Genomic DNA, 13,082 nt, shown 5'->3' with positions numbered 1-13,082 from the left:
AGCAGGTCCTACGATAATTAAACCGTAAGGTAGAGAAGAGAGATCCGTTTGTATTATCAGAGAGCTTGAACTTGCAGCCTGTGCTGATCGCAGACCTGTGTATGAAAGAGAAGAGAAGATGCGAAAAACTAAAAGTAACCCGATGACGCCAAAACCCGTTGAACCCCCAGTCTATAGCCCTTTTGAACACCTGTAGCGCTCCTATACGTCGATGTTCTGTCTCATGTATGCTTTACGCTCTAGCCCCATTGTTTGAAGACGTGTTGCCAAAGCCAAGGCCGCCCATATCGTCAACCATAATGGAGAATTCCGCCCTGCGCTCGGGTTAGCAAAAGAATCATTGGTAGCGGATGTGCCAAACATACCTCTTTGCTGCCTCGGCTAGAAGATCAAATCCTCCGGCGGCCATGTTACCGCTATTCAAAGACATGCCACTTCCAGAATTGCTACCAGCCGCAGGACTAGGATACGGTCCAGCAACCGCATTCCAGCCTGCTGCGCTAGCAAAGCTGGCAGCGCTCAAGACGCCTCCATTGCCAACAGGAGTATTCTGGGGTGCTTGGGGCGCCGCAGCGTTAAAAGCCGTAGACTGAGATTGGTGGTTGAGATAGGATGTGGGTCCGCGACCGATGGGGATAGGCGGCGACGGCGGCATATTTCTCTGTATATATTGGTATAGTTCGATCTGGTAGTCTCTTCTTGAAAGATCTCGGATCGTCGCAATCAGTCGGATTATGTGGTGGCGGCGAGAAAGAGTTGGCGAGATGTGAGAAGGTGTATACCGATCAGGGGATATATCTGACCGGCAGCAAGCGGAAATCAGTCTTGATCTGTGCCCCCAGCTGGTGCTGTCAATATCGGGGATTGCGTGCGCTATATAGAAGGTCCGGTTGTCGTGCTGCCGGGTTCTGGTATTTTTGTGCGATATGAATTTCTGGGTGCATCGCAAACTTAAGCGGCCTCCCCCGGGTGCAGGTGCAAGCCCGCGGCCGGACGGGGAGACATCGGGCGTGTGTGCGCCGCAGCTGGAGGCGACCTCGGGGACTTCGGTTTAGCGTTCGGCAACGAATCTGAGGAAAAAAAGGAGAAGATCATGGGGAGATCAAGCTACAATGAACGGATGCGGAGAGATTGAGCTGCCGTCATGTGCGAATTACGTCCTGATCTGACGCCGCGTACTCATACGAGGGGAAGCGGGGTAGTGGGGAACGTCATAGATCTTACCTCAAGTCAGCAATCTGCCTTTTAATCAGAAAGGATCGGCTATCCGTTGGATGAGTCAATCGTCCCATTATCACCTGTCAAGATCACGATGATGTTGTAATGCGGGGCTCGAGCATCCGGAAGAAGGGAAGCAAACGTCACTAAACACATGATTACTGCGATTGAGATGAAAGTACGTATACGGGTATAGTATTAGTTAAGAAGCGTCATGTCCAAGAAGCTGCCAAGCCACGCTCGCTCTCACCCTATTAACCGAGAAAAACTCCGAAACTCCTGACTATAGACGTCATATTTGTCGAGGGTATCTTTCCAAAATATTTTCGCAACAGCTGCTGCTCAGAATACGGCGGTCTGCAAGTTCTTCTGAAGAATAATATCGCTGACCGAGATGAAGACGTTTCGCAGGAGATTGGTATCCGTAGCGTTAGTCCAGTCTGTAATTTCGGTTAGCCGTTTAAGCCTCCGTTTAAGTGAACAGTTGAGCGACTTACGGGAATAAATATCCTTTCCTGGGTTCTTATTGACACCCACAAACTTCTTCTGGAAAAACTTTGATGCCACTGAGTAGTCCGTCTGATCACCTTGGAAGTCAGGGAAGTATCTGTTGATTGGCGATACGTTGATCTTTTCTCGGAACAAATCGATCTTGTTCTATAGCGACGGTCGTTAGCACATTATATATACACGGTCTGCCATGTTCACATACCAAGAAGAGAATGATGCTTGTTTGGATGAACCATTGCGAATTGCAAATGGAATCAAACAACATGAGCGCTTCTTGCATCTGGTTCGCATCTTTGTCCTCCGCTAGGCACTGATCGTAGCCACTAATTGCCGCCAAGAACAAGACAGCGGTGACATTCTCAAAGCAATGAATCCACTTGCGACGTTCAGACCGTTGACCTCCCACGTCAAACATCCTGTAGGTCAAATCTCTAAGCTCGAAGACAGTCTCGGAAATACCCGTGGTCTTCACACGGCAACGCAAGATGTCCTGATCCGTGGGTAGGTATTTTGGTGCGAAGATTCTCTCAAGATTGTCGAAGAAGTAGAAGGCGTTATCGTGCAACGCGTATTCGTTACCCCTGCCCCAGGCTTTGCGCACTCCTTCATCTACCCACAGGCTCTTGAATGGTGCATAATATTCGGGTGGGAATCCTTCACCGGTACCGAGTTCACGGTCGTTGTAAAGGAGATCAAAGTAGCGCTCGTTCTCTTCTAAGGAAAAGTGGATATCGAAATACTCCATAGCTTCGAGAGCAAGTTGCATTGACTGCAGCATGTTGGTGAACACTACAGCACGGTATTCTTCTCTTTCCTTTGCCGAGAAACCGGCGGTGTGGATGAGTCGCATTTGCTACCGATCGCTGTTAGTATTTCCGCATGAACAAACCTGATGAATTGACAAACCTTTAAGATCGTTGACTTTCCACTCTCGCCAGCACCAAGCAACAACAGCTTGACTTCTCTCGCCAAAAGTTTCTCATCCTGCCTCAGCTGCTTCTCAATCACACGGGAACGCTCGTGTGCATCGGCGTTCTGAGGATCTTCCGCAGAACCGCAGTTTCCCATGTTATATGATGTTGTATTGAAGAGAGCTTCGTTCGTAGTAGATCGTTGTCCGAGAAGTGTGGTGGAAGACGTCCTCGATGTTGACAGTCGTTGGGAGATCGAGGTAAAGATAGTGAATGATCAACACGAGTGCAATTGGTAATCGGATCAAGCTGACGGCAGCGGGTATAGATCTATATCTTGGTTAGAGAACGTAGATGACCGACGGTAGGTGCGCAGCAGCGGGGAGTTCGATGTAAAGAAGTGTGATGTGGTCGATAATACCGGCTTAAAGCCGGTCGCGCCTTTGTTTGGGAGTCGGGAGGGACGGTTTGGTCGGGAGGACCCTTAACCCGATACGGGTTTGCGGCGAGTAGTACGGGAGCTACTTGAATTAAGGTTCGGGTATTCCGTCTAGCTACATCGGAGTGTATGCATTGTCTGTCTACGATTGAGCATACAAGCAGCGCATGGTGGAGCATTTACCCCGTCCTTGCTCATGCCAGGCCTCGAAGGCCATCGTGGACAGCCTTGGCCAGCAGGTGTACGAGTAACAGGGTTGACCCTTGTCCGTCCGCCTTTGTGTGGATTTGCGCGCTGTGGAATGGGCCATGTGCGGATGTGGCGCAGCTGCACAGGAAATACCCCGAGAGTGCACATGTGCGGTCAGGCCACAATTGCAATTGCAAAGTAAACCAAGTGAACAGTCGTGCGCGCTTCCTTGCTTTGTCTCGCGGTCCATATCGCCCCGGACAACGGTTAAATGGCTGACGAAAGCATCCTGCTAACGGCTACAAGTATCGCCCTTCCCTAGCCTTCCCCAAAATTCAAAGGGTCTGTGTGTGTCCTTGTGTAACAGCGCAATTCTTCCTTTCACGTTTGATTGCTTCCGATCAGTACCGACTTGTTGGTAACCGATCTTCGGGCCAACTCGACTCCCGGGCACACGGTATTCTGAAATATCTCCTGATCCTGCCCTTTCTTTCCCATTCATCTGGGCCACTACTTAGATCTTCCTGTAAACTCTCAGGAAGAACCGCATGTTCTCTAACTGGAGCGGATAAAGCTCCGTTAGTTCCTTAGGATAACGGTACCAAGTGGCATCCTCTTTTGCCAATACTTCCATACCCCTCGAGCAAGCAGCATCGAGAAGGAACTGCAATGGATAGACCTTCTTCTCCTCTCCACCCACGGCTAGATCAGATATCGATCCCGCACTCTCGCAGATGAGAAGAACACCACCAGGTTTCATAGAGGTTATTACGGTCCGCAGCCACGTGATGGCGGCCGCGCGATCCTGTACGAACAGCTCGTTTACCACGAACATAGCGGTAACGAGATCCGCACTGGCGTAGTCAATTCCTGCCTGCGGAGACAGCACATCGGCTTGTAGCGACACCGGCGGTGGGTCCAGATGAGGCAATCGCAAATTGGGTAATACCGGAGCCCATGCTGCAGAATCAATAGCTGTTACTTGCAGGGACGGAAGAGAGGACTCTGCCGATTCGGTCAACTCAGCCCTAACGGACTCAATTGCACAAAGCTCGCTTCCAGGTCCGGCACCGATACACAAGGCATTGCCTCCATTCCGCAGGACTGACCTAACAGCATCCATACGCGAGAAGACAGACCGATAGCATAGGGCCCTTCCTGGCACCCAGCGTGCTGCATATGCGTCAAGATACTCCTTCTTGGAGAATGCAGTGAGATAATCCCTCTCGTAAAGGTAATGCTTCACGGTCTGCAACACCTCCGTCAGATCACGAGACGTCAATGACGGGGTAAATGCTGATCGAAGAGTGACAAGGATGTGTCGCTCGTACTTTGAGGCAGGTAGAGCAGCGGGAATTTTTTTCTCCTCAGCTGCAGCAGATGCAGAGTTATCCTCGGCAGCAGGCAAGACTCTAGCATTCCGTTTCCCTTGCGGTTGAGGCGGGTTCTTCTTCTTCTGCTTCTCTAAGGGTTTCTGGTGTAGACGTGCTTGCGGCATGGCTGGTGTTGCTTCTCTTCCTGGTGTTGAGTGCCAACTGGTCAACAAGTGTTTCTATTTTTAACTCTGGCCGTGATCTGCTGCAGGGACGCGCTACCGTATACGTTCATCAACGCCTCGACAGGCTTCACAGTAGATCTCCAGCGACGAGAGATCAGGATGGTCAACGTCTTGCAATTGTAATGCTGCCGTCTTTCTGTGCTTCCATGTGAACTGCGGGTGAGCTCCGTGCCGGAATGGACACGTAACTCTACCGCGGCATCTCGTCACCTGCAGTCGCCAAGGACCGCAATTGAGGCTCATTAGGCACGCGTCCGGGATGATCCCCCAGACGGAACCCCGAAAAGCCCGACCAGTCGTAAGCTTATATAAATACGGCGGAGTGTTTTCAGTCGTACCTCAAAGATGCTCATCTTCAATATGTTGTTCTCCGTTCTCTTCACAGCATGCCTCTACATGGCATCGATCGCATCAGCCCAGTCAACGGACAGCATTCCGGCTTGCGCTGTTAGCTGCCTTACATCTCTTGCAACTTCTTCGGGTTGTTCCTTAACCGATTTCAATTGCCTATGCTCGAGCACGAGCTTCGTTGATTCCCTTACAACCTGTGTGACGGGCGCTTGCTCGGCTACTGATCAGCAAACGACCTTTGCTTATGCTGAAAGTATGCACATGTTCTCATTTGATCTGAGCCCTCTCTAACTCTGATAGATCTTTGTTCCTCTGTCGGTGTCACTCTTCCATCCCTCTCGGCTCTTCAGGCCTCAGCAAGCGCCGCTTCCTCTACGGGCACATCACCTGCCACGACATCTTCCACCGCCACATCCACTTCCTCTAGCACGACCTCTGCACCTACTGCAACTGTCAGTGCTCACAGTGGCGGGGACGAACGGTTTGCGGTAAGGTATGGTGTGATAGGTGTTGCAGGCCTCGTCGGCGGTGTAGCACTTTTGTAATCCTCGAGGAGGATGGAGTTAGAATACGGTTGCTCTTTAGGGTAACAGCTGCGCTTTGGGCGTTGCACGACTACAAACCTCTATGAAGATACCATACGAATGCATGTGATCAATCGTCTGTCCTGTTGTTTTCGTTGATTTCCCGATGTTCCATAGCGACTTCAGCTGGATAGGTGCGCTGGCGGGCCGGGCTGATCCTCGCGGGGAAGCCTTATCGCACTGCATGAGTTGACGACATTGTACGTGTAGAAAAATAGCAACAATTGTAAGAGAGAACAACCGAACATATACTTTGAAGACTCAATAACATCTTGGAGAACGGGCGACCATGTCCAAGGAGTCACCCTGGCTTGCGCGTTTATCAACACCAGTTACAGCACCTTCCGCAGGGTTGGAATGCGTAGCGGCAGTCTGCGCGATCCCCGGGCAGCAGCCTTCCCAGATACCATCAAGACCGTTCTTCAGAAGTCCTTGTGTATCCGCACTGGCTCCCAGCTTGGGAATCGAGGATGAAGCCATGGACTTCGCTTGGTCGACAGCACGCGCTTCACACGATAAAGGTCAACTTTACCGCACCGATTTCTCCCCGGAGGCGCTTACTGCTGCTTTCGTCTCGAAGTACATCACTTGTCTGGAAGAACCACAATCCTTAATCATCACTTCGAGTCTCAGCGTACGAGGCGCATGCGTTCCGTTGAACAGAGACGAGTACAGGCAGTTGGAGGGGTTTGAATGGACTGCATGCTCTGAGTGTACTCAGCATGAGAGTAATGCACGGCTTCGTGACGATTGGGTGGAGAGGTATCCAAGTCGCCGCCCGTCATTGCCAAGTGCAAAGGAGTTGAAGTTCAGCCGTGAGAAGACATGCGATACTAGTCTGTTACGTGAAGGACCAGCGAAAGTCGAAGAGGTCAAGTTCGAAGAAAGAGAGCGTGCAAAGGAGAGGCTCGATCTGTTATTTAATCACTTCTACGAAGCCAGATGAAGCGTGGCTAGGGTGAGCTGCGTGGTGATAAGGCCTGTCATTTCTTTTCAAAGTTGCACACGAAGGGGTCGTTTTGGTATTCGGGAGTTCCATTCTTGCGGTTGATTATGATTTTTCTCATATGGCTAAGTTCAAGGTGTCATAATGTGCGGCGAATTATGATTCGATACTTTATGTATGTTCTCACGCGCAGAGCACATGCACACCCATGCGCAGTGTACCACTCGGATGTGCTCACACGTACTGCAGGGAACCCATGCTTCTCGAAGCAACACTGTTCACATACACCCACCTTATCTTGTCTTCACCTCTAGTACAAGATGGAATCCGCCAGATCGTTGGGACACATGGCAATCTTGTTCAACATGCGAAGAAAGTATATGATAGATGCTACAGAAAGTCGTGAGCATGAAGATACAGGAGACATGAAGACACCGTTGAAGCAAATGCACAATGTTCTAATATTCGTGCGACGCATTGGTCACTTGACAAGGTCCTCCATATCTTCGATCTTAACGCCGACGTCCTTTTCCAACTTCGTGTCTGTCACCATATCTAGGTCTGTGCCAGTCTCTCCTTCCAGTTTTATGTTAGTTCCCTTCTTTTTTGGTGCGGTGTATGTCACGGACGGACAAAGGCCTGTCGAGAGCGTACATTGGCTGCACAACCTTCCAACCGGCTTACATATTGTTTGACCTGGCGATACGAGCATGTCAACAGAGGTCATCCCAGTAATCGATGGCATTGTTGCTTACCAAAACCGACAAGAAGTGGATTAATGGGACCCCATTTGTCACTTGGCAGCCAAGATTCAAGCGCTGCTCTTGTCTGTTCAGGTGTGTTCGTTTTATGCCACCCAAGAAGATTTGTCTGTAGCAAACATTAGCATTAACGGATGGCGAAGGTTGAGCACAACATACAATCCGATGCACATGTACATCCACGCCGATACCGGTAGTTTTGTTCCATGCAGCCGTCAATGTCAGATAACCCATTTTAGGCCCTACCCCCGGAAGAGCTACCAGGCCTTCGATAGTATCAGGAATGTCGCCTGCCCATTGATCACGTAGAATTACTGCAGTCTTCTTGATATATTCTGTTTTCCTCCGATGAAAGCCGACCATTCCGATCATTGCGTTCAACTCGGCATCCGGCACCGCAAGGATACTGTCCAAGCATAGCCCGCCCAGTAATTGAGATTTGAGATTACTCATAGCAATAGCGTTGACTGTATCTTTTGTTTGACTCGACAACCTGCATATGACGTTACGTGATGCTCTTGGTATTATCGTGGGGAAAAACGTACATTACGGAGATCAGCGTCTGAAACCGCTTCACCTTGGGATCCGCATCTTGATCCGCTAATCGTTCACAGCCCATAGTATCAACAGGAGCAGGTGGACCTGTCTTGCGCATCTGCTCTATTAAACTGTACACTTTTTCCCAGTTCGCAGGTGGTATCCCAGGTTCAAGCTTAACCGGGATTGCTTTCATCTTAGATGTGGGTTTTGATTCTGCATCTCCATTCTTTGCGCTTCTCTTTGGTAGTCTCTTGCGATCTATAACAGTAGCACTTGCCCTTCTTTTCCGAGCAGGTGTTTCTTTCTTTATGACCGCTACTTCCTCATAGTTATCGTCCAAGTCCGATGGAGGCGGTGAAAGCTCGCTGTCGCTTGATTCCTGCGTAACAACGCCTAGAGAACGTGCCGGTGCCCGAGCTGTCCGAGCCCTTGTCGTCAGGGATGTAGCAAAGTATTTTGAAGTTGTGCTCATCGTCGGTGGGATGTTCATGTCAACGTTACAAGCAGTTGCTTTCATGGCGTCGATCTTATCGTCATGCATGAACGCACGGACCAGCTGCTGCACCGCGGCGCATATGAACATGCGCCGAACATGGAAGGGGTAGTTAAGTTGATCTTCATGAGTTATGGAATGCGTTTGCAGGCTTCGAGAAGATCTCGGTAATCTCCACTCGAAATTGTCAGGCTTGTTAGAACGCATTTTCGTTCTCTAATCGGCTTCTAAGTTTCATATCGTGTATCCGGCTCCCTCGGACGTCGCCTCCAGACGGGTTAGAAGCTCATCAGAACGAACACGCGTTAACTCACGCGATGAACCCTGCTGGTCATACGCATGACATCAAGGTATCGGATCTGGACTACGCCTTCATTCCTGCGAACTGAAATCCACGGCCGTTGAGAGCGTACATTCGCGATGCCAAGGGTTCCCGTTTTTCTGATCTCCTTGCTTCTAGCGTCTTGCAACGGTTCTGGCTTTCTCTAAAGATTCTAGAAGACGCATGCCGTTGTGCTCTGGTACCGGGTGGTTGGGCCGCACACCGCTTTTGGCTAGCGCGACTCGCTGGATCGACGCGCTGGGAAAGGTCTGTGCGCAACAGTCTCGAGCGCCGTCGAAATTCGCCATTGACCGACGCCCCACAACGATGCCTTCTGCAATCCAACGTATGCTGCTTGACAGGGGGCGTGCAACTGTCTTCTCAACTGCTCGATTCAACGCCTTTTTCAGACATGGCGTCGCTTAGACGTGGGCACTTTGCCTGAGGAAAAGCCCTTCACAACACCTCAGTGATGCATCCGCATCCCTTCGAGACACCATCTCTTCGGATCGACTCGGTAAACGTAGCGATCTGTCAATCTGTCGTTTATAAGACCATCCTATCCCCCACCCCTCTACGTTCTCATCATCACAGTCACTACACTCCTCAATCGCTTCATATACCCATCAATGGATCGACGAAGATCTTCTCTGGCTCTTGCCGCTCTCGGCCTTCTTGCGACCGCAGCCGGAACCGCTCAGGCAGCTTGTGAGTGTGGTTACCAGACCGGAGACGGATCCGTCTGGTCGCATGCCATGACCGCCGACTTCTCCTCCATGGCCGACGCCGACACAATTGCCGACTCTGGTATCTCCAGCGATTGGTATGCCCAAACTTGGGGTACCGACGCCGGTACTGCCGCTTACCAGATGCAGAACAATGGTTCCAACGCCTACGTTCGGAACGGTAACCTTGTCGTTAAGACTTCTGGCTACTCTGGCTCTGGTGCTGTTCAGGTTGGTGAAGTCGACACTGCTCGCACTGACATTCTTTACGGTTCCTTCCGCTCTACTTTCAGTGTCGAGGCTACCCCTGGTGTTTGCGCCGGTTTCTTCTACTACAAGTCCGATACCCAAGAGACCGATATCGAGGTCTTGACTTCGGAGTCTACCAACCAGATTCACTACTCTAACCAGCCCGCCTACGACGCTTCCACTGACAACTCCGTTCCCGGTGCCACTTACACCGAAGCTGTCTCCGGTGGATGGACCAGCTCCATTCAGCACCGTTTCGACTGGCAACCTTCTGTCACTACCTTCTACCAGAATGGCAATGCTATCCGCCAGATGACCGTGAACGTGCCCTCTACTCCAGGTGCCGTCATCATGAACGTCTGGTCCGACGGTGGTGACTGGACTCAGGGCCCTCCTACCGCTGATGCTCATATGTACATCTCCAACTACCAGTTCTACTTCAACGTCACCAACGATCAGCAGGGCTCCTCCTCCACTTTCGAGAAGTCTTGCGCCGCCGCTGGTGGTGTTGGTGCTGTGCCCTACTGCTTGGTTGACGGTGCTGTCACTGGTAAGCCTACTGTTGCCAGCTCTACGTCTACTTCTTCTGCGGCTTCCAACATCTCCCCTGACAACAGCTGTGGTCCTTCCAGCGCTGGTAACTACACTTGTCCGGACAACGGCTGCTGTTCTTCCCACGGCTGGTGCGGTACAACTAGCGACTACTGTGGTACTGGCTGCCAGCCCGCCTACGGCACTTGCGCTGTTTCTTCCTCTACGCTCGCTTCCTCCTCTGCCTCTCCGTCGACTACCTCCAAGGCTTCCTCTGCCGCTACCTCCTCCTCCACCGCTACAAAGGCCTCTAGCACTGCCGCTGCTACTACCTCCTCCTCTTCCAAGGCCGCCTCCACCATCGCTGCTTCCTCTACGACCACATCGGCGAAGAGCTCTGCCGCCTTGTCATCTGCTGCTGCTACCTCTTCCGCAGCTGCCACTACGACCACTGCGGCTGTTGCTCGGTGCACTGCCAACCTTATGATCGACAACTTCGATTCTCCTACCCAGTACGCTACCAACTTCAACGATCTTGGTTACTGGACTTCTGATGATGGTACTTGTACGTCTGTCACGGATGTCACTAGCCCAAGCAGTCAGTTGAAGATCACTCCACAGAGTGGTTGTTATTGGTATTCGTCTACCGGTTGTCAGGCTTTGGCCGGTTACTCTGGTGTCCAATTCTCCATGAGCGGACCCAGTGGAAGCAGTGTCGTTCTCGAGGTTCAGTACTACGACAACGCAACGGTCTGCGCTGCTGGTAACAACTTGAAGAGGGCGTACTACACCGTCACTGGTCTTGCTTCCTCGGCCAAGAGGTTCGCTATCCCGTTCAGTTCCTTCGGTATTGACACTACGAACACTGCGATCTCTGCTGTTGTCTTCTCTTCCTTCTCTACCAACGCTAAGAGCTACTCCATCTGGCAGCTCGCGTTGACTTGCTCTTCTACTGCCGTTAGTAAGCGTTCCGTTGGGCGTTTCTCCCTTGAGGAGGGTGATGTTCGGCCTCGCATGAGCGCCGTTCAGCGTAGGAGCTGGGATAAGACGATCTCCGCAAGGAAGGCTTACCGTGGGTTGAGGGCTGATGCACTTGCGGCCAGGGCTGCGTGAGTGTGTTTTATTGTGCGATTACAAAAGTTTATCTGTAGTGCTTGATAGGAATGTGGGTTTGGGTTGGGCTTGGCGTTATTCGATAATGATTATATAAATGAGTAATTTATCTTGCAGGGCCTTATCCTAGGCACTGGTTATCATCCCCCCCTTCGGCTCCCCTTATTCATCCTCACCTCTTCCGTCATCGCCGGTATATGTGATATATTCTGGGTTCTCCGCCGCCTCGTACTCGTTCACAAGCTCCTGCACAACAGCTCTGGAGCTGTCGAACTCCTCCAATCCGTCTGCGAACATAGGTTCTCTCCGGTATTGTTCCAAGAAAGCGTTCCTCTTCCGGAGTTTGTCGTACTGGTCGAGGGTCCTCTTGAACAACTGCATCGAACGTATTAGTCATGTAAGCAATACCGCATTCGAAGCGCAGCTTACCGATGCAATACTTGTGTGGTTCGCCAACATCAATCCGCTGACCTTGTGCGGTGTCTGCACATACGGACTCTTCTTTGACAGGGCAACCTGAATACTTGCAGGTCCCCATGGGATGAACGTGGCCAATCTTCGTTCGCGAATACGAAGAAGAGACTTGTGGACATCACTTGGATCCGCTTCACCTTGGATGATGTTCATAATGGAGATGTAGCAGGACTTTTTTGACGGGTTAACGGATACCATGCGGTTCTTTGGTTGCAAGAGGCGGCGCATAACATCCAACACGGTAGTCTTCCGTACAGTCTTGGCCTGCTCGACATTGTCGCCTGTGAAAGGCGTGTACGAGGTCATCAGGAAATGACATCTTGGTGTAGGAATGAGAGAAGCGACCATGCTGACCAAGTCATTGTTCATGTAACCAGGGTAACGCAGTGTCGTAGTGCTTGCGGACATGACCGTAGATACCAGCTGGTTTGTCTGGTTATATGATGGTGTTTGCACGTGCAAGACTTCTGCAGCAATCCTTGTCAGTGCAGCGTTATCAAGTACCACAACCGAGTCAGCGTGTTGTGTCAACCTCTTCAATGTCAGCAACGAATTGTATGGCTGCACGACAACATCCGACACCTGCTGATTGTTCGGGAACACCGAGTAAGTCTGAATCAATTTCTTCGGATATCGGTCATTCAGCTGCTCCAAGATATAACTTCCCAATCCAGACCCAGTACCTCCAGCAATTGAATGCGTGAGCATGAATCCCTCCAAGGAATCTGATCCATCTGCTTCTCTGTCGATCATATCCATGAGCTCATCGTGTATTCGCTCTCCAGCGGCATGTCCTGCAGCCCAGTTGTTTCCAGCACCTCCTCCATCTTTCGATACGTATACGTTTTCGGGGTTGTAGATCTTTCCGTACGGTCCTGAGAGGATGTTTCCGATAACCTGTGAACAGCACATTAGCCCACCGTCCTATGAGGACTGGACGCGTTTAGCTCACTCTCGGCTCCAAATCCATCAAAATTGCTCTTGGTACGTATCTCGTATCATCACTTTGGTAAAAGAACACGTCTTTCCTGTCTCCACCCTCCGTCGCGAAATCCTCAAGATTACCATCTGCATTGATACCATGCTCGACACAGAGCTGCTGCCAAAACTGGGATCCGATCGCGTTACCGCATTGTCCAGATTGAAGGGTGATGAGCTCGCGAGGCAT

General features: G+C 51.0%; 7 protein-coding genes across 7 annotated transcripts; 2 read left to right on the top strand and 5 right to left on the bottom strand.

Annotated features, from left to right (window-relative positions):
- Positions 1–232: 232 nt before the first annotated feature.
- On the bottom strand, positions 233–655 carry SAICODRAFT_7825 (uncharacterized protein; the record flags this gene model as incomplete). Its single annotated transcript, XM_019171105.1, has 2 exons — positions 233–314; positions 366–655. 2 exons carry the CDS (start codon positions 653–655, stop codon positions 233–235), a joined length of 372 nt encoding a protein of 123 aa, XP_019023907.1.
- A 905-nt stretch (positions 656–1,560) lies between these two features.
- On the bottom strand, positions 1,561–2,796 carry SAICODRAFT_57572 (guanosine nucleotide binding protein alpha subunit; the record flags this gene model as incomplete). Its single annotated transcript, XM_019169547.1, has 4 exons — positions 1,561–1,658; positions 1,716–1,875; positions 1,931–2,581; positions 2,635–2,796. 4 exons carry the CDS (start codon positions 2,794–2,796, stop codon positions 1,561–1,563), a joined length of 1,071 nt encoding a protein of 356 aa, XP_019023906.1.
- Positions 2,797–3,781: 985 nt separating this feature from the next.
- SAICODRAFT_35446 (uncharacterized protein) lies at positions 3,782–4,765 on the bottom strand (the record flags this gene model as incomplete). The annotated part of the gene is made up of 2 exons (XM_019168424.1): positions 3,782–4,597; positions 4,679–4,765. The coding sequence occupies 2 exons, from the start codon at positions 4,763–4,765 to the stop codon at positions 3,782–3,784; spliced, it is 903 nt and encodes a 300-aa protein (XP_019023905.1).
- A 1,206-nt stretch (positions 4,766–5,971) lies between these two features.
- On the top strand, positions 5,972–6,791 carry SAICODRAFT_30571 (uncharacterized protein). The gene has a single exon (XM_019167713.1). It carries the CDS (start codon positions 6,050–6,052, stop codon positions 6,704–6,706), a length of 657 nt encoding a protein of 218 aa, XP_019023904.1. The 5' UTR covers positions 5,972–6,049; the 3' UTR covers positions 6,707–6,791.
- Positions 6,792–7,187: 396 nt separating this feature from the next.
- SAICODRAFT_57356 (DNA glycosylase) lies at positions 7,188–8,200 on the bottom strand (the record flags this gene model as incomplete). The annotated part of the gene is made up of 4 exons (XM_019169526.1): positions 7,188–7,402; positions 7,462–7,576; positions 7,627–7,960; positions 8,013–8,200. 4 exons carry the CDS (start codon positions 8,198–8,200, stop codon positions 7,188–7,190), a joined length of 852 nt encoding a protein of 283 aa, XP_019023903.1.
- A 935-nt stretch (positions 8,201–9,135) lies between these two features.
- On the top strand, positions 9,136–10,488 carry SAICODRAFT_80959 (concanavalin A-like lectin/glucanase; the record flags this gene model as incomplete). The annotated part of the gene is made up of 1 exon (XM_019171221.1): positions 9,136–10,488. A coding segment is annotated over exon 1 (1,035 nt), but the record flags the coding sequence as incomplete, so codon positions are not given.
- Positions 10,489–11,602: 1,114 nt separating this feature from the next.
- On the bottom strand, positions 11,603–13,082 carry SAICODRAFT_57438 (tubulin gamma chain; the record flags this gene model as incomplete). The annotated part of the gene is made up of 3 exons (XM_019169534.1): positions 11,603–11,815; positions 11,870–12,811; positions 12,867–13,082. 3 exons carry the CDS (start codon positions 13,080–13,082, stop codon positions 11,603–11,605), a joined length of 1,371 nt encoding a protein of 456 aa, XP_019023901.1.

This window comes from Saitoella complicata, assembly GCF_001661265.1.
Source record: "Saitoella complicata NRRL Y-17804 unplaced genomic scaffold SAICOscaffold_13, whole genome shotgun sequence".
Taxonomy (NCBI): domain Eukaryota; kingdom Fungi; phylum Ascomycota; class Saitoellomycetes; order Saitoellales; family Saitoellaceae; genus Saitoella; species Saitoella complicata.
This window is presented reverse-complemented; position numbering and strand designations above follow the sequence as displayed.

Coding starts and splice junctions, on each gene's coding strand:
- SAICODRAFT_30571 (XM_019167713.1), top strand. CDS start 6,050: ATGTCCAAGGAGTCACCCTGGCTTGCGCGTTTATCAACACCAGTTACA.